Here is an 18,781-nt window from a genome sequence, read left to right as displayed (position 1 = left end):
CATCCAATGAACACACACATAACAAAAACCTACCATTTATCTGGTACCCAGTTTAAAAATCAAAAAGTGTACCAGACTAATATGAAATTTAGTTTGTTTACATTTATAAGCACTCACTCATGAATGCCTTGAACTTTATCAATAATTAATGATTTCGCCTGATGTAGGTACATGTGTGACATTTGGTGTGTTTCTATCTTAGAAATTACATGTTTACTTTTATAAACATGTATTTGGTCAGACAGAAGAAGAAAATTATTGAAAATATAAATTAAATTTTATAAATTACATTGGTTTGCCTAGACTCAGTTCATCCTTCACCGGAAAAAACTCGTCAATTATATGCCCCTTTATGACGTCATTTACCAGATGGAGTGGGTCGCCTGTATCCCTGCACTATTAACGTTCATCAAGCGTCTTAGTGATCGTCATTGTGCAGGATAAACTAGAAATAATGGTTGTTCTGTAGGTACTAAATGACAATTTCCAAATGACAGCAGTGTTGATTGTCAATTTTGAGAATTCAATTTGCTGAATAATTCATACAATATAGAATTATAGTTTTCCAACCACTCGCTCAACATTGAAATGGAAGTGACGACACCCCTAAACGAACAAATGACGTTCATTTAAACCAGAGTTTTTGATGGAAATGCATCGAACTCGAAAGTTGTCTATTAACACACTCGTCATTTTAACCTCTTGTGCCTTGTTTTAACTTGTTTTTGGACAGATAAATTGTGAACAATTTCAGTTCTATTAGTCCGAGATTACTCTGAAATTCTAACGGCTGTTTTGCCAGACAAGCTTGGGCCGTCCCACAACCCCAGCTTATCTGGCAAAACAGCCGTTAGACATCAGAGTAATCTCGGACTACAGTTCTATCTGAAGAGCAAGCATCGAAGAATGTATGTACAAAATGTATATCTGCAATAGATCTATAATTAAAGTTTTTTTGTCCACTACATACCTTAATAGGATTTGCATTAATCCATATACATATCCAATCGTTCTTTCAAAAATATTGATCAGCTTATTTATTGTTTTCTATTAATATTTCAGATGTAGTTATTGACTTCAAAATGTAGATGGCTGAACATTCCATGCACACAACAGTATAAGGCTAATTCCAAACAAATTCCTTCACCATGCTAGATGTTAGTAAATGGCCAATGTTTAGTGTGCTAGATCAAAGTGAAGTTCAGGCTATAAAGAAAATCTGTGTGTTTGGTAGTTCTGGAAATGAAGCTGTTTATATCAATGAAGATGATGATGTATATGCTATTGGATCTAACTGTAGTAGCTGTCTTGGTCTAGGTTAGTTTTCTTGATCTTTAGAGATATGCAGCTTATATACATTTACATGTAGCTGTACGTTGTCATTATTTAACTTATAATACATTTTATGTCATAATATAACACTAGTTAAAGAGAGTGAAAACAATAAATTGTTAAAGTTGCTCTTAGCTGATACATGTAGTTCTTTACAATAATTTTAATTTTATATCATATCAATTTGAGGGTTAATGCTGTACAATGTTTGTTTTTAAAAACTTAAAACACATAGAAGCCATATTATTGAAGCAAGACTTCCTAAAAATATCTACTTTTCTTTACTTTAATCATGATAATTGATCTTATGAAATTTATTACATATATGATCTTGTTTTCATTTGGTAATAATAGAAATGTATGTCTTCCCATTATATTTTTTTTAGACACTATTTATACTGCTCTTTGGTCGGGTTATTATTTCTTTGACACATTCCCCATTTACATCCTCAATTTTATGTTTTACTGATTTTATATTATAACAGGAGATTCACACAGCAGTTTTGAACCCAGAAAAATTGAAGTTTTATGTAAGAAGAAAATCATAGACATTGCCTTTGGAAGTGGTCCTCATGTTTTAGCAGTTTCAAGTGGTAAATCCTTGTGTTATACATGTTATATAGAATATCTTTAGGGTGTCTTTTGTATCATTTTTTGTTGAATTTAAAAAGTAAAATCACAAAATTATGAACTCTGAGGAAAATTCAAAATGAAAAGACCCTATTCAAATGGCAAAATCAAATTATAAAACACATCAAACGAATGAACAACAACTGTTTTATTCCTGACTTGATACAGTCATTTTCAAATGTAGAAAATGGTGGAGTAATTTTTAGAAACAGTACATATGTTTAGTTATTGTGTAGCAGAGATATCTGTGTGTTTTTAATTAAATTTTTTTTATGATTTATATTGATTTTACCATTTCATAGAAATTGATAAGGATTGTGATAGCCTACATTTGAATTGAGACACATATAACATCTGATTTGATTCATTTCTTTGCTCTGTCTTTTGTACTTTCAGATGGTGAGATATATAGTTGGGGACACAATGGGTACTGTCAACTGGGTAATGGAGGTTCAACACAGGGACTGAGCCCTTCATTGATTAATACTAATGTCCTTGGGAAGAAAGTGACAAAGGTGGCGTGTGGCAGTCATCATTCTATGGCTTTAACACAGGATGGTGAGGTGAGATACAGGCAGGAAATGGAATTAAAAAAGTTCCCTTTTCATAGAGTAATTACATATTACAGCTTAATGTCACCAATGTAGCTGAGTAAAACTTAAAGTTAGCACATTGTTGACTGACTACTTACACTTGTATCCAAAAATGAACATCTAATTAAATTAAGGCAAGTCAAGAAAATATTAATAAAGGGTCTTTACATCTTCTTATTTATATTATCTACAAGTCTCTTCTTTATATGACTTGTATACCATTATTACTCTTCTTACAGATATATGCTTGGGGACAGAATAATTGTGGACAGGTTGGATCAGGAACAACAACTAATCAACCTACACCGAAAAAAGTCATGGCCGTCATAGGTATAGTAATTTGTAGTTTGTTTTTCACAGTCAAGATCTACTGGTTAAAGTTTGTCACCTTTGCAATCAGCCAGATCCTTTATCTTTATCTGATATTACAATTGGTATTACAGTGTGATGTGAATTTTCAGTTTGAAATACTTTTTTTTTTAAACTTCATTTCTTTACTTTAAGTGGTAGAATCCTTTTCACAAAGATTATAAACCATAATTTTTAGCCAACAAAATTTTGTAAACCTCAATTTAAATATTCCATTGAAAAGTTGGTATGCTATAATTAAAATAAAATTCAAAGAAGCAAATGTTGTATAACATGATTCTACCATTCAGCAGTCAACATTATTACAACTGACAGAATAATTTTCATTATATTTGTTAATATAAAAAAGAAGATGTGGTATGATTGCCAATGAGACAACTATTCACAAAAGATTAAAAAAAAAAAAGACACAGACATAAACAACTATAGGTCACCGTATGGCCTTCCACAATGAGTAAAACCCATACCACATAGGCAGCTATAAAAGTCCCCGATATGACAATATGAAATAATTCAAATGAGAAAACTAACAGCCTTATTTGTATAAAAAAAATGAACGAAGAACAAATATGTAACACATAAACAAACGTCAACCACTGAATTTCAGTATGTTTGAATTCAGTTTTAATAAGCTTTTGTGTACATACAAATATTGGTAGGACTTACCATAAATTACTTAAAACCTTTACTAAATTTTTCCATCTAGATATAAATATTTGGTTTTGAAGTTTGGTTGTACCTGTAGAAAACTTATTTGAAACGGGATAGCACATCCTCATTTTTACGGAAATGTTGTTAACCGTGCCCGTAATTTAGAAATTTTCCTTTCAAACTTATCACTCCTTTAAATAAACTTATTCTAAAAGGTTACCAACTCAACACTGTAATAAGATCATTGAATATTGTTTTTATTGGTGTAAATATTGATTTTGTTATCAGTAAATTAAAAGCAAACTAAATATTACTAGTATGTTATATACATATACACATTCATGGATCTACAATCTGTCGATACCTGTAACTTGACATTGCACAAGGTCATGTTTTTCTCTGACTGTTTATGACGTATTTACACTAAATCCATTGGATGTGTACGGATTGAAATTTACTGGTTTTTGTATGTATGAGTGAGAAAGATTTATTTATTCACTTTTGCACAGAATGTTTAATTCAAGTCATTCAAAATTATGATGTTTTTGATAGGTTCTAAAATGGCCATTTCTATAGCTTGTGGACAGACTTCATCAATGTGTTTAATGGAAAATGGTGAGGTATGTACACTTAACTTATAGATAATTTTCCATGCTGTCAGTAAAGTCTCACTCAAAAGTATAATGTAAGATACATGTATGAGATAGAAATGTTTTTATTGCATCCATCAACAAACCAAACAATAGAAACACAAGGCTTGCAATAGTGCATGAAAGTCCTTTCAGCATCTGCTTAGATGAAAGAAAAGCTACGAAAAACACTTAATGAATGGCTTTTATTTATTTTGAATTTATTGAACCATCAAACTAATTTTTGACTCTTCATATTGAATAATCCGCGAAGCGGATTATGTAAAATGTGAAGAGTCAAAAATTAGTTTTATGGTTCAATAAACTCAAAATAAATTATTGCCATTCATTATAAATAAATTCCTATCAAAAATAAGGCTCAAAGAACTTTTTATATTATTTATCTTGACAATAACAATGTACACAAATGTTGGCGTATGAATACACAACGTCAGAGTGGGCGTGTCGCCATTCAAATTGACAACATTGAAAATAAAACTAATAATTTTAACCAATCAGAAGACAGTAAATACACAAAATTTATTTATTTATGGATAAAAACAAGTTTGCTTAAAAGGCCAACAGTTTGGTTTTATATTCAATACAATTCTTGATTCTCAATCCAATATATGCTGTCAAGCTCTCAATGTGATATTTGCTTTTTATCATATGTACTACCCTTAAAGTAAAAAAACAAATGATACCCTTCACAAAAAAAAAGAGCTTTTGGACAAGGAACTACATGTAAGTGTAGTTTTAGTATCCTTTTAGCTGTTTATTAGATTTTTGAAATTATTTTTAATCTTTTATTGTAGGTATATGGCTGGGGCTATAATGGGAATGGACAACTAGGACTGGGTAATAATGTCAATCAACCAAATCCTTGTAGAGTACAACAGCTTCAAGGAATTATAATAAGTCAGGTTTGTTTACTTTATGCAACTTTGTGGTCAACTTGGAAATAGGTTAATTCTGTTTACCGTAACTTTTAATCTAACCTGGAAGCGTTTTATTTTGCCTTCTTCAGTTCATTGTTCAAAACTATTGTTACTTCCTATATGATGGGGAAGCAAAAAGTACACTACTTTCAGTTAGTATAAAACAAAAGGTCTAAAGTTAGTTGCAAAATAAGAAAACTCTTTTCACATTAACCAAGGAAACGAATGAAATATATGAGACTTTCTTATTACTGAATCCGGCACTCTTCGAAGCACAAAATTTCTTACTTATATTGACCTTATACTGTAAAAGCAGAAATTTTCATGGAGGATTTAATTTTGTTTATTTGGTGGAAAGAATATATCCATGAAATTTAAAAAACACGAAAATTTAACCTCCATATAATACCACTTACATTTAAGGAGACCACGGAATTAAATTCCCATGAAATCTTATAGAGAGATAAAACCATGAAATTTTAACACCCCGAAAATTAATGTTTCTACAGTATGACAGTCTTTTTAAATTTCTGAGGCTTCCAACGCACATCCAACAATATCAAGTTAACTCAAATTATTATTACAACTCAAACGACACACAGGTGAAAAAGTGAGAAAAAAAAAAGAGGCAATTTAAAACTCAAACTGAATTAGAAAATAGTATTCAATATCCGGAGGACTGTACTTACAAGTTTCAAATATTGTCATGATTAAAAGATAGGATCAAATCAATCCTACTGTAGAAAAAGATTATATGCTGAGATGCATTGTTAAAGAATCTAGTATAACCATAAACTTCTTCCACACTTTAACATTTTTATTTTTTTCTTAACTTGGTAGAATTTTGAATGTGAGTTCACTGTTTAAGTAGTTCAGACTTCATTTTAGAATTCATTGATACTGTTTTACTAATTTGTTTTAAATACTCAGTTATAAATGTTGAATATGATGTTTGATGTGATTCAACTAGATTCTAATTTTTTATTTCATTCATTGAATGATATTTTTTGATTTTCAGCTTGTGTGTGGCTATGCTCATACACTGGCATTGTCAGATGAAGGAACATTATACACTTGGGGAGCTAATTCTTATGGTCAGTTGGGAACAGGGAACAAAGCTAATCAAGTATCACCTATAAAAGTTATGGCCAATGAGAGGTATCCAATTAATACTACTGTTGATTCATTTACTTTCATGGGTACATATTTTCGTGAATTAATGGAAACACAACTGTTTATGGATATATGATTTCCTGGTTTTGCTAAAAATCTGCATGCAAACATATTGTAAATATGTCATTCATTTTAAATATAATTTCACGGTTTCGACTTTACCCATGAAATCCACAAATTATTGGTATCCACATGTACAGTGTCAGTCAAGTTTACTAAATTGTAAGGTTTAAGAGCACTCTCTATAGTCAATACTCCAGATAAAAAAGTGATGAGTAATAGCTTATGAGTAAATCATTTGTTCATGCATAGGTCAGTTAAATCTATAATTATAACAAACTTTGAAAAAATTGTTTGGTATTTAGATAAATACTGCTGACAAAACAATTTTAATTCATGTAATTTTCTTAATGTTTTTGTTTTCCTCCTGTTGAATCTGCCATGTGCTGTATTCTTGTCTATTAATCATGAATAGGGTAGTTGAGATCGCTGCCAGTCATTATGCCCATATATCAGCAGCCATGACAGAAACAGGTCAAGTTTACATGTGGGGGCAGTGCAGAGGACAGTCGATAACATCATTATACCCAACCAAATTCTCCAGTACTGATGAAGTGTTTGCCTCTTTCTCATCACCTCCTGTTACATGGAGAACTTATTCCATAGGTAAGATTTTACAGGCAGAAATGTATTGTAATAATTTTATTACTACATATAAGTGTTGTCAAATATGACATTTTTATCTAAACATGTACCCAAACAATCTTTTAATTAATTAACCAATTAACTGGTGTTAAAGTTGTTGTTCAAAGACAATATTTTTGGCTCTTTTTTCATGATCATATATGTGGTACAACCTCTCACACTTTGAAATTTTGGTTGAAAGGTAAAGAATAGGTTTATAAAGAATGTTCTCTTGAAAGTATTTTGGTCAATGGATGTTAATTTTCCAGAAAAATGTCATGAATTATGTAAAATTATGCAAATGATCAGGTTTAAAGAAATTCCCCTATATTATAAAGTCACAAATACATCACTTATGGTGCAATTAGTGAAAATCTTCTTCGTCTGAACAATTGCACATTTAAGCATAAGTTTTAAAAAAATCACAATATCACAGTGAAAATCTTCCATAAAAAGTAGGTCAGCTTGACAATATCTAACATCAGATCTAGTTAAAGGTTTATTTAATTGTCTATTATAACAATTTTGCTTCGAGATGAAGGAACAAAGAAAGTCTGTTATTGTAGATCACACTATATTTGTAACCTAAGATGTGAATTAAACTTTGATTACAGATAACCCTGATCTATGTGGTAGGATATATATCAAATTAATTGACATTGTTAAGTAACTAACAACTTTTGAGTTTTGTTTGGTTTTTATAAAATTAAGATATATTAATTTTGTTCTCATTGCTAACCTCTCATATATTCAATAATCAAGTATTTTTGAATGAAGTATTTTTTCAGCATTGGCTGTTGTCTGATTTTGGATGCAGATGGAACTTGGTGGAACTTTCCATTCTTAAAATTTGAAACATATTTTGTAAAAATGCCAAAATGAGATCCTACAATTTGTAAAAAGGAATTCTTAAAAGATTTTTATATTGAAATAAACATGGTTTTATTATTTACATGTATTTAGGACAAAAATTGTTTATTCTGTCAATGTCAATGTGTATTTAGTTAGTGTATTTACAAACCATACCATATATAAGTGATTTAAGTATATTTTATAAACTCACTATAGTGTGTCACATCAGCTAATTGCACTTCTACTTTTCAAATGCGCAATCAAAGTATTTTAAAATTTTGAAAAATCTTTTTTTTGTGAAGCAATGGAAATTCAGTCCTTTTATTTCATGGGGTGGTGGTGGTATTGTAAGATTAATTGATCATTTTTCTGCTACAATCACAGAATTTAAAACAATGAAAATTAAAACATTTTTTTTTACTGTATTAAATACTTTCACTGTGTCCTCTTTTTGTCGAGCCTTTGACTTTAGTCAAAAAAGCCAGACTAAGCGATCCTACTTTCCGTCGGCGGCGGCGTCCACAAATTTTCACTCTGTGGTTAAAGTTTTTGAAAATTTAATAACTTTCTTAAACTATACTGGATTTCTACCAAATTTGGACAGAAGCTTGTTTATGATCATATGATAGTATCCAGAAGTAAATTTTGAAAAAATAAAATTCCATTTTTTCCGTATTTTACTTATAAATGGACTTAGTTTTTTCTTCGGGGAAACATTACATTCACTCGGTGGTTAAAGTTTTTAGAATTTTAATAATTTTCTTAAACTATCCTTGGTTTGTACCAAACTTAGACAAAAGCTTGTTTATGATCATAAGATAGTATCCAGAAGTAAATTTTGTAAAAATAAAATTCCATTTTTTCTATATTTTACTTATAAATGGACTTAGTTTTTCTGCGGGGAAACATTACATTCACTCTGTGGTTAAAAGATTTCAAAATTTTAATAACTTTCTTAAACTATCCTGGGTTTGTACCAAACTTGGACAGAAGCTTGTTTATGATCATAAGATAGTATCCAGAAGTAGATTTTGTAAAAATAAAATTCCATTTTTTCCGTATTTTACTTATAAATGGACTTAGTTTTTCTGCGAGGAAACATTACATTCACTCTGTGGTTAAAGTTTTTTAAATTTTAATAACTTTCTTTTACTTTCCTGGGTTTGTACCAAACTTGGACAGAAGCTTATTTATGATCATAAGATAGTTTCCAAGGGTAAATTTTGTAAAAAGATAACTCCATTTTTTCTGTATTTTACTTTTAAATGGACTTAGATTTTCTTCCAGTTAACATTACATACAGTCTGCCGTTAAAGTTTTCAAAACATATATTAGATTCAATAACTATCCTAGATTTTTACCAAACTTGGACAGAAGCTTCTTACAATCAGAAGATAGTATCAAGAGGAATATTTTTATTGATTTTTTTCCTCATTTTTGTTGAGCCTGCGATTTACAGCAACAGTAGGCGAGACACTGGGTTCCGCGGAACCCTTACAATTTTTTTTTATTCAAAATCCAAAATGCATATCATTCTAGATCTGTCCGATAACATTGATTTTGAAGAGAAAATAAACTCTAGTTTCATATGAATTTGGAGTCGATATAATATAAGGCCATTGATTCTCGACATTAAATGATCTTTGAAAGAAAAATTACTTGGAAAGACAATTATAGATTTCTAATGGATTGACAGCAGAACTATTCATAACTAACATGATGAGGAAAGGATCATTAAAAAACATGACTCTAATTATTTATATTCTGTTATAGTTATTTGGTTAAAAAAAGAATTTTGAATTTCAAAATTTTTATATAGTTCATTGATAAGACTTTGTGATAGAATATAAATCAATTGATAGTAATGTGACATTAATTGGTTTTGGGTTGTTTTTCGAAAGAATTTTTTTAAAAACAAATCTGAAAAAAAGGGCTAGAGTTTTACCATGTTGAAATTGTTTGATCCAAGAGAAAATTTAGGCAGATATACAGTAGGACTATAGGTGATTGGAAAAAGTCTTTTAATTGAGACACTGAATGTAATGTAATATTCAATTATAGAGAAAATACATGTAAAGTAAATTTAAGAAATGCACAATCTATTATTGACAAAACCTATATAGTAGATGCTAGATTTCTTGGCTTTATATTTGGGAAATGGTGGCATATATTTATCTGTTTCCTGAATATGCATTTTATACTTGGCATACATTGAGAATAATTAGGATAAACAATGATTTTATAAAAATGACAGTATTATTAAAATTTCAATTTTTTTAATTTGTACATGAGATCAGTGACTCGTATAAGATTTTCTTGATGTCCCATCAAATTATCTCTACTAGACTGAGTATATTTTAAGATTAACGAAATGTCTTTAAATATCATTTGAAATAATATTATTGAGCTTGATTTGCTTTGATTTGTTATACTGATTAACAGTTCTATTTCTTTTTATTTTATTTTGCAATATTATTAGAAATCTTATGTAAAAATATCATTTATTAATACATTCTTTCTGGAAATATGACAGTATATGGGATAAGTGACAAAAATCTATATCTTAAAACAAAAAGGAGACATTACTATAGAACAAACTTTTAATTTCAGATCGACAGAAAGGTGCTAGTGTATTAGATGATATTACCAGATCATTTGATGACCCAGTAAGTCAACAAAAATTCATTACGCTCATATTATCTCATTGACATATTCTCATGTCACTTTTTTCTTCACATAAACATTTTAAAGATCTGTTTAAATTTCTGATAAGTATAAAAATGAGCAAATGTGGTATGATTGCCAATTTGACAACTATCCATTTTAGTACAAGTGATGTAGATTTAAGCAACTATATAGTAATTTTACAATCTTCAGTAATGAGCAAAACACATGCAGCCTTTTCAGCAATAAAAGACTCCACCTTTACAAATTTTATAACCTGACGTTTGCAAAAAATATGCCTGCATGGAATTTGGACCTACCATGTGCACTAAGCTTCAAATTGAGATGCAAATTAAATGTTTTGTTAGAATCATTTAATTTTTAGATATCAGACTTTTGAATATTAATACAAGCAAAAACACTTTTGATTGATGGTTGTTTCCTTAATGTCCAGATCCAAAAATATTATTGGAAGTTAACATAAAGTCTTTTTTTTATTATTGCAGGTGACTAGTGATTTAAAGTTTTCAGTAGAAGGAAGGTTAATTCATGTACACAAATCAATCCTTAAAATAAGGTAAATTTTAATGATTGCTATGTTGTATATAAATGTATGTAAGCTTGACTTTCATGATCAATGTCATGAAAAATCTGAAGTATACACATATGTGACATTTATAACACACATTTGTGACTTTAATATGCAGACAACATAATAGATAAATTGCAGGTAAAGGATTTGAAGTGAGATAAAATAATTTAGACAGACAAACTATTTATAAAGAAAATATCAAAAGTAGACATGGAATAGATTTTCAGATGAATGTTGTTGACAAGCATTTAACACCTTAATACATCAGATTAGTAGTATGTTAGATGAGAATTAGCAAACTTATAATAGGATTTCATGTATTCCAATTGTCAATAATTTAATTTTGGATGTAAGGCGTCTTCTGAATGGCTGACGTTATTTTGTTATGAGCCCATACCCATAATTTAGTCATGTGACCGTGACGTCATCAACGTTTTTTCATGGTTTTCTACGGTTTAAAATGGAATTTAGAATTACATTATAAGAAATGACTAATATTTTTTCTGTTTATTCGAAATAACATAAAAAATGTGGTGCACACTACCCGCTATGCACGTTTTTCAGTGTGCACCAAATTTTTTATGTTATTTCTTCATAGACAGAAAAAATATTACATTCATTCCTTAAATAACAAGTTTATGAAATAATAGTGTTTGTCATTGATTATTGCTGAAGATTTCCTTTAATTATATTTCAACAACATAAATAAAAGCCAGAATTGGTGTCTTCAACGTACACATACAGGTACAACTTTACATATACGTTTATATTCCTGTATGTGTGTGTTTTTCAGATGTGATCATTTCAGTTCAATGTTTCAATCTTGCTGGGAAGAAGATGAAAAACAGTAAGTGCTTCTAACATGATCTTATTACCAGACATTAGACCTTTGAATGTCAATATTTTACAAGGGAAACACTCTTCATTGATTGATTGTTATTTTCTAAATGTTATGAGGTACAAACACTCTTGAAAATTTACATTATGTCTTTTAAACCATAGCATCATATAAATTAAGTTCACACAAAGCACATTGCTGCTGACTATTCACAACTTTCACTTATAAATATAAAACAACTCAGTGTGTGAAATTCTGGCTATAAATTGTTTGAATCTAAATTCAGTTTTGTCTAATGAAAACATTTTAGGAAGTACACCACTAATTCATGGTCCCATTGCTTTCTATGTTAAATTTCTCTGTTTTGCGCAGGCACACCTCTTTTGTTTTAAGTTCAAATAAAGTGGCAATCATTACATTTCAAAGCAACACTTTATGGTGTACTGAAAAAATAAACATACCTTCAATGGCATGTAAGAAAGAACTGGTTTCTGGAACTTTTGATGTACCAAAACAGGTACTTCAGATCTGACAAACATTCAAAATGTACCCTCTTTTTAAAATTTGGTGCATTTATTTGAATATTCAAAATCAAAAGTCCAAAAGTGTTTTACAATGATCACCAGTCTTTCAACTTTCATTTGATACCAAAAATACCTAAATATTCTACATATTTTGAAAGTTACACTGATGCGTAGGAACTATTTTGTGTTAAATATGTACTTCTTTCTGGTATGTGCTTTCTGGCTGGGCCCAAATTAGTGGTGTTACTCCTTTAAATGAACTGGTTCATCGACAATGTCTGCGGTGTTGTACAAATGTTTGGTCATATAAATGTTAGCATTTGGTTTAAAATTTGACCTATAAAGGGGATCGGGATGATTGACATTTACTAAGTTAAAGTGTTAGTAATGAACTGAAGATTAAATGTTTCAGCTAACAACTGTATATTTACTTTATACTGTGTAGTCATGTTTACTTCAGGTTTTGGCCTAAGCTAATAGTCATGTCTGGTCTGATTGATTATGTAAAATTGGGATGTTTTTATAATAATAATTGGTAGTCAAGTGATCAGTATACTGTATAATTGATTTAATTAAATGCAACAATGTTGAGAAATGTTAAATCAGTTTTACATGTATTTTAAATGTAGATTCATTATCTATTTTGGATATTAATTTCCTGGATTTTGAGGGTAAAGGTAAACCACAAATTCAAGTAGTCGAACAAGTTTTTATAACTTGTATGTAGAATATGTTAAAACTATTGAATCAACTGTCCTTCAGAAAAGAGATTTCCGCGGTCCATGAAAATTGAGTTAAAAAAGTGAATCCCCAGCCACAAATATTATATTTACAAATATGTTATTGCTGACAGAAGGTTGCAATGTTAAAAATACTTAAGTGAATATTTAACAGCTTCTTTAGTTAATTACTCTTTACAATCATCGTTTTTATCAGAACTTTTTACAGTAAATAATGGTATTTGATTTGTGTTTACAGAGTTATAGAAATTAGTCAGTATACTTATACAGTATACAAGGCTTTCCTTAGATATCTATATACAGACAGAGTAGACCTGAAACCTGAGGAAGCAATAGGTGAGTTAGTCATTATGTTTACTCTGTATTTACGCTGTGAATATGTACAAGAAAAATCATAATTATAAATAAGCTTTTAGCAGGCAAGTATCATTAACTTGCACTGGGTGTAAATGATTTTTTTTATTTCAACCTTTTGAAGCAACTTTTGATAGTCAAATATTTTAAGATTAAAACAGTTCAAATGGGATATGTTTTTTAAATAAGCTTAGTTAACCTTCCACCATCCTTTGCCCTTCATAATGGGGATAACCCAAAACTGTAGTCTGAGAAAAAAAAAAAATTTACTGTGAAAGTTCTATGTTTTATGTATTAATAATACATTGTTGGCTGAAAAATATACAAAATGAACTTGCAAAAAAAAAGTATGCTATTCATGATTTACTGCAGTTTTTTTATAGCTATTTAGACTGACTTTTATCCTTATTAGCTCACCTGGCCCAAAGGTGCCAATATTGTTAAATATTGACATTCAAATATTTAACATTCGTTAACTTTTACAAAAATCTTCTCTAAAAAAAACTAGGCCAAATTTAACCATACTTGTCCACAATCATCATTGGGGTATCTAGTTTATAAATTAGATGACCCGCCAAACCAACCAAGATGGCCGCCATGGCTAAAAATAGAACATAGGGGTAAAATGTATATTTTGGCTTATAACTCTGAAACCAAAGCATTTAGAGCAAATCTGACATGGGGGTAAAATTGTTTATCAAGTCAACATCTATCTGCCCTGAAATTTTCAGATGAATCAGACAACTGAGTGTAGGGTTGCTGCCCCTGAATTGGTAATTTTACGGATTTTTTTTGTCGTTTACGGTTATTATCTTGAATGTTATTATAGGTAGCACTCCACAGTTAGAAAAAAAAATAAAAAATGAGCCACAATATGTTTTATCATCTCCTATTCCTGTATTTCTAATACATAAACCTAACTGTTTGTGTTGAACATGTGCATATGTATGTAATCAGTATCTTCCATAGATTTGATTTTCAAATGTTAAAAGGGTGAAAAAAAATCCTTTTATGTGTATCCATGGCAACATTCTGCAATTTTTTACCATAAAATATTGCAAAAAGGGGATGAACATGTCACATATCCCCCCAAAAAATTTGGATCAAACTAGAATTTCAATGCCTTTGAGTGATACCTGTTTAGAAACTGGTGACATTCATCTTCCTAATGATCAAATAAAAAATGGGTGTCTTTCGTCTCATTTTTTCGTAAAATCTAATCACAAAGTTCGTGCGAAAAAAAGTTGTTAAACTGGGCCAAATTTAACCAAACTTGTCCACAATCATCATTAGGGTATCTAGTTCAACAAATGTGTGCGGTGACCCAGCCAACCAACCAAGATGGCTGCCATGGGTAAAAATAGAACATAGGGGGTAAAATGTAGATTTTGGCTTTTAACTCTGAAACCAAAGCATTTAGAGCAAATCTTACAAGAGGTTGAATTGTTTATCAGGTCAATATCTATCTGTCCTGAAATTGGACAACTGTTTGTTGGGTTGCTGCTCCCCTATTGATAATATTTAAGGAAATATTGCCGTTTTTGGTTATTATAGATAGAGTAAAACTGTAAACAGCAATAATGTTTAGCGAAGTAAGATCTACAAATTAGATAACATGACCAAAATGATCAGCTGACCACTGGAGGAGTTATGCCCTTTAGAGTGAATTTTTAACAATGTTCATCAATTTGGTAAATTTTGGTTAAGTTTTAACAAAATATTTTCCTCTGTAACTAAAGGGCCCAGTACAGATATAGAATATTGTAAGTAGCAAAAATGTTCAATAAAGTAAGTTCTACAAACACATCCCCATCAACAAAACTCAATTTTGTCATAAATTCATCTGTGTCCTTTGTTTAATATGCACATAGACCAAGGTGAGTGACACAGGCTCTTAAGAGCCTCTAGTTTAATTTCAATACCATTACATTAGTAACAGAATTATGCAAACAATAGGAGAATATTATAATTTTAGGTTTGTTGGATTTAGCCAATGCCTACTGTGAACCAATATTGAAGAAAATGTGTGAACAAATCATCAAGAAAGGGATGACAACAGATAATGTAGCAATGTTGTATGCAGCTGCTATTAAATTTGAAGCTAAGGTATGAATACTATTTCAATGAATCTAAATTTTACTCTAGTCACAGATAAAAAAAAAATGAATTTAAACATGATAAAGAAAAAGACACACACATTGATTTTTTGTGTTTCTGTATATTCATATGTATTTGATTGAAATTTTCCCCATCATATTCAAAATTTATTATTGTTGAAACAAAATATTTACATTTTTAAAAATCAGAACAATTATGTAACAAAAATTATCACATATTTTGTACTGATATGTACGTTTTTGCATGGATAATAATAGCCGGAAGTTAAGGTTGGTTATCAGCCCTCGGGGCCGATATCGATATCAGCCCTCGAAATCCATATCAAGCCCCCGAGTTTAACTTCAGGTAACCTGTCAATCTAAGGCTATTGTTAAACAAGTTGAACACAATGAAAAGAAATGTAGAAAGTTACAAATGTGCTGTAGAAGAATTTGTAATGTAACACTTTAAACCATGTTAAAATCGTTTAATACTTGCAATTCTTAGAATTAATATATTTATTGTTAATTTATTTTTGAAACTTTTCACAAAATGTTTTTAACCTACTGTGATAAGAACATTTTTTTTAACGCAACAGCAGAGTGATACATTTATTTATTATTTTCGTTAAATATCTTTTTGATTTTTGATGAAATATCAAATATAATTTGGTGTAAGCTATTTGTTTTCTCCTGCTTGAAAATATGTGATAAATAGATTATAACATGTCATTTTCCATATAGTCCATGGTATCAGCCCACGACCCATATCAAGCCCTCGGGCTAAAGCCCTCTGGCTTGATATGGGAGTCTAGGGCTGATACCAGAGCCATATGGAAAATGCCATGTAATAATCTATAATTAATCAAGTATTGCCTTGTATGAAACTTTTAACTATTCTAAGAAATATTATATGGTTTGTACATTTGTTTTAAAAATTTGGAAATACTTTTTAGTTTATATTTGTTTAAATTTCCCAGCCCAGAAAAATGGGATATACTTGATTATTTTTGCCCCTCTGTCTGTAAAACATTTGTGAAACATTTTTTCTCAGCAAGTGCCAGTCATAACATATGGCATGAAGCTATTTGAAGTACATTTGATATATTTGTATTTACAGGAATTGGAAGATTTTTGTTTCCGCTTTGCCCTGAATCATATGACTGCTGTAACACAAACTGAAGCATTTAGTCAGCTGGAGGAATGTATTCTCAAAGAGTTCATTAGAAAAGCAGCATTATCAGGAGCTTTTAGAAACTGACCATAATCAAAATGAGGTGTGGATTCAGATTAGAGCATTTTTTTGGGTAAAAATATAGTCCTTTAGGAGTGCCCTCCTATTAAACATAAAATATCGAATCCATGCCTGAAATTTTTTCTTTATGAAGTGGAAAATATCAGTGAAAGTTTATTATCTGATTCAAGAAAACTTTTTAACAGATTAAAGAGCTTTAATTAACTGATTGACAAATTTTCAAAGTGTCACTTAACATTGAAGGTTATAGAATGCCTATCAACCAAATCAATTTAATTGGGATCAGGTACTGGAAAGTGTAAACACAGTGGTTAGTACCTGTGATCAGATTATAAACTTTTAATGATATTTTTAATGGTGTTATATGTGTATGCTCAACAGCTTAAAAGGCCTTGTAGGGTTTGTGATCAAAGCAATGTTGTTTGTTGTTGTCATTTGATTCAAGTCACTTAAAAATATTCATTTTGAAAAGTTAAAAAAATGTATGAACTGGCACATCAAGTTAAACATTTGTTAGGACCATGCCTGCAAATACTCATTAGATTAGAAATGTTTCACTGGAAATTGCATTTTAATATGTTTCCGATTTACTTTTTATTCATTTTGTGGACTTAAAGAGTTATAATATATGTAAGCTATATTGTGTTATCAAAATTGTATATTACGCTAATTTACACAAGCTAAAACAATTTTAGTGTCTTAACAGAAAAGGCATTTTTAGTGTCATTTTTATTTAACAGAAATGAAAGCAGTTAGCAATAGAAGTCCTAATATGAACTATCTGCCTATATTATTTGAACATAATTAGCCAATTTAATCATTTTAAAACTAGATTTGTCCATCTCACAAATCTAGGTAGACATTAAAGTCTGGGTTAGCCAGATGTAATGTAATGTAGAAGCTCTGGCTACTTGCAACAGATAGAATTGAATTTAACAATTATTTTAAAGCTTTATATCTAGTTGAGAAACTCTATTATACTGGTTAAGTTGGATCATTTATCAATGTTTAAATTTTGTTGTTACAAATTTTTCTCATTGGTTAGGGAAAAAATGACATTACAAAATATTTGAGATATTGGAAGATAAAATGAAGATGTTTAAGTATTGCACTCTCTCATATTTTGTTTGTTTGTCAAGATCATATTAATGTACATTGTATAAAGAAAAAAGTGTTGCATGCTGCGCAATTTTATAGCTAATATAATCAACATGACAGTAATTTTAATCATTTCTGAATCATTGCAATATTGTACATACATTACCATGAGTGTCAGTTATGATGTTGAAGTTATGGTATTGGTTTTTATGGTTTGAAACAGTATATAAGTGTAAACATTCCAGTATTTTTGTGTTCCTTGACAATACATACCAAGGTTAACAGTAAGTTGTCAGGTGTTGTTTGGGTCAAATCAATTGTATTTTCATATTAACAAACAGTTCTCAAACAAGTGAACTGACTAAGTGAAATTATTAGTGATTGTACAGAAGATAATGACATTACATAACCTTAATTTGGTTTTCAAGTAGAATTTGTGTTTACAATTAGTTGCTACAAATGCATGAAATGAATGGACATAACTTACAAACACACACATAACCTTGACTAATGAAGAACTACAGTGTAATTATGGCTTATATCTTGTTTTATACAATTTCAGCAATGTACCTCTTTTTTGTGTTCATATTTTTCATCAAAATGATTTTAAGTGTACCAAACCATGCACACTTAGTTTTAGACCTATGGCATATGATAACTCGAGAATAGTAAATGAATTATAGAGACAGTTCAAGGGTTTGTTATTAAGACTTGTTATTTCTATATTTGAGAGTAATTGATAAAAATGATAGTTGTTATAATGTAAGAA

At 29.9% G+C, this 18,781-nt stretch overlaps 1 protein-coding gene across 5 annotated transcripts; it reads left to right on the top strand.

Moving 5' to 3' along the window:
• The first annotated feature begins 28 nt into the window (after window positions 1–28).
• On the top strand, window positions 29–17,012 carry LOC134710286 (RCC1 and BTB domain-containing protein 1-like). 5 transcript variants are annotated; one of them, XM_063570581.1, is made up of 16 exons: window positions 29–163; window positions 1,063–1,317; window positions 1,818–1,925; window positions 2,359–2,525; window positions 2,795–2,885; window positions 4,128–4,195; window positions 5,020–5,127; window positions 6,161–6,300; window positions 6,791–6,981; window positions 7,614–7,631; window positions 10,462–10,517; window positions 11,022–11,092; window positions 11,901–11,954; window positions 13,448–13,545; window positions 15,539–15,669; window positions 16,780–17,012. In XM_063570581.1, the coding sequence occupies exons 2-16, from the start codon at window positions 1,149–1,151 to the stop codon at window positions 16,918–16,920; spliced, it is 1,611 nt and encodes a 536-aa protein (XP_063426651.1). In that variant the 5' UTR covers window positions 29–163; window positions 1,063–1,148; the 3' UTR covers window positions 16,921–17,012. The 5 variants fall into 5 exon arrangements, with proteins under 5 accessions (XP_063426651.1, XP_063426656.1, XP_063426652.1 ...); XM_063570582.1 differs by having other exon boundaries at window positions 39–167; XM_063570583.1 differs by having other exon boundaries at window positions 71–185.
• Window positions 17,013–18,781: the final 1,769 nt, after the last annotated feature.

The sequence above is a fragment of the Mytilus trossulus genome, chromosome 3 (genome assembly GCF_036588685.1).
Source record: "Mytilus trossulus isolate FHL-02 chromosome 3, PNRI_Mtr1.1.1.hap1, whole genome shotgun sequence".
In the NCBI taxonomy this organism is placed as follows: Eukaryota; Metazoa; Mollusca; class Bivalvia; order Mytilida; family Mytilidae; genus Mytilus; species Mytilus trossulus.
This window is presented reverse-complemented; position numbering and strand designations above follow the sequence as displayed.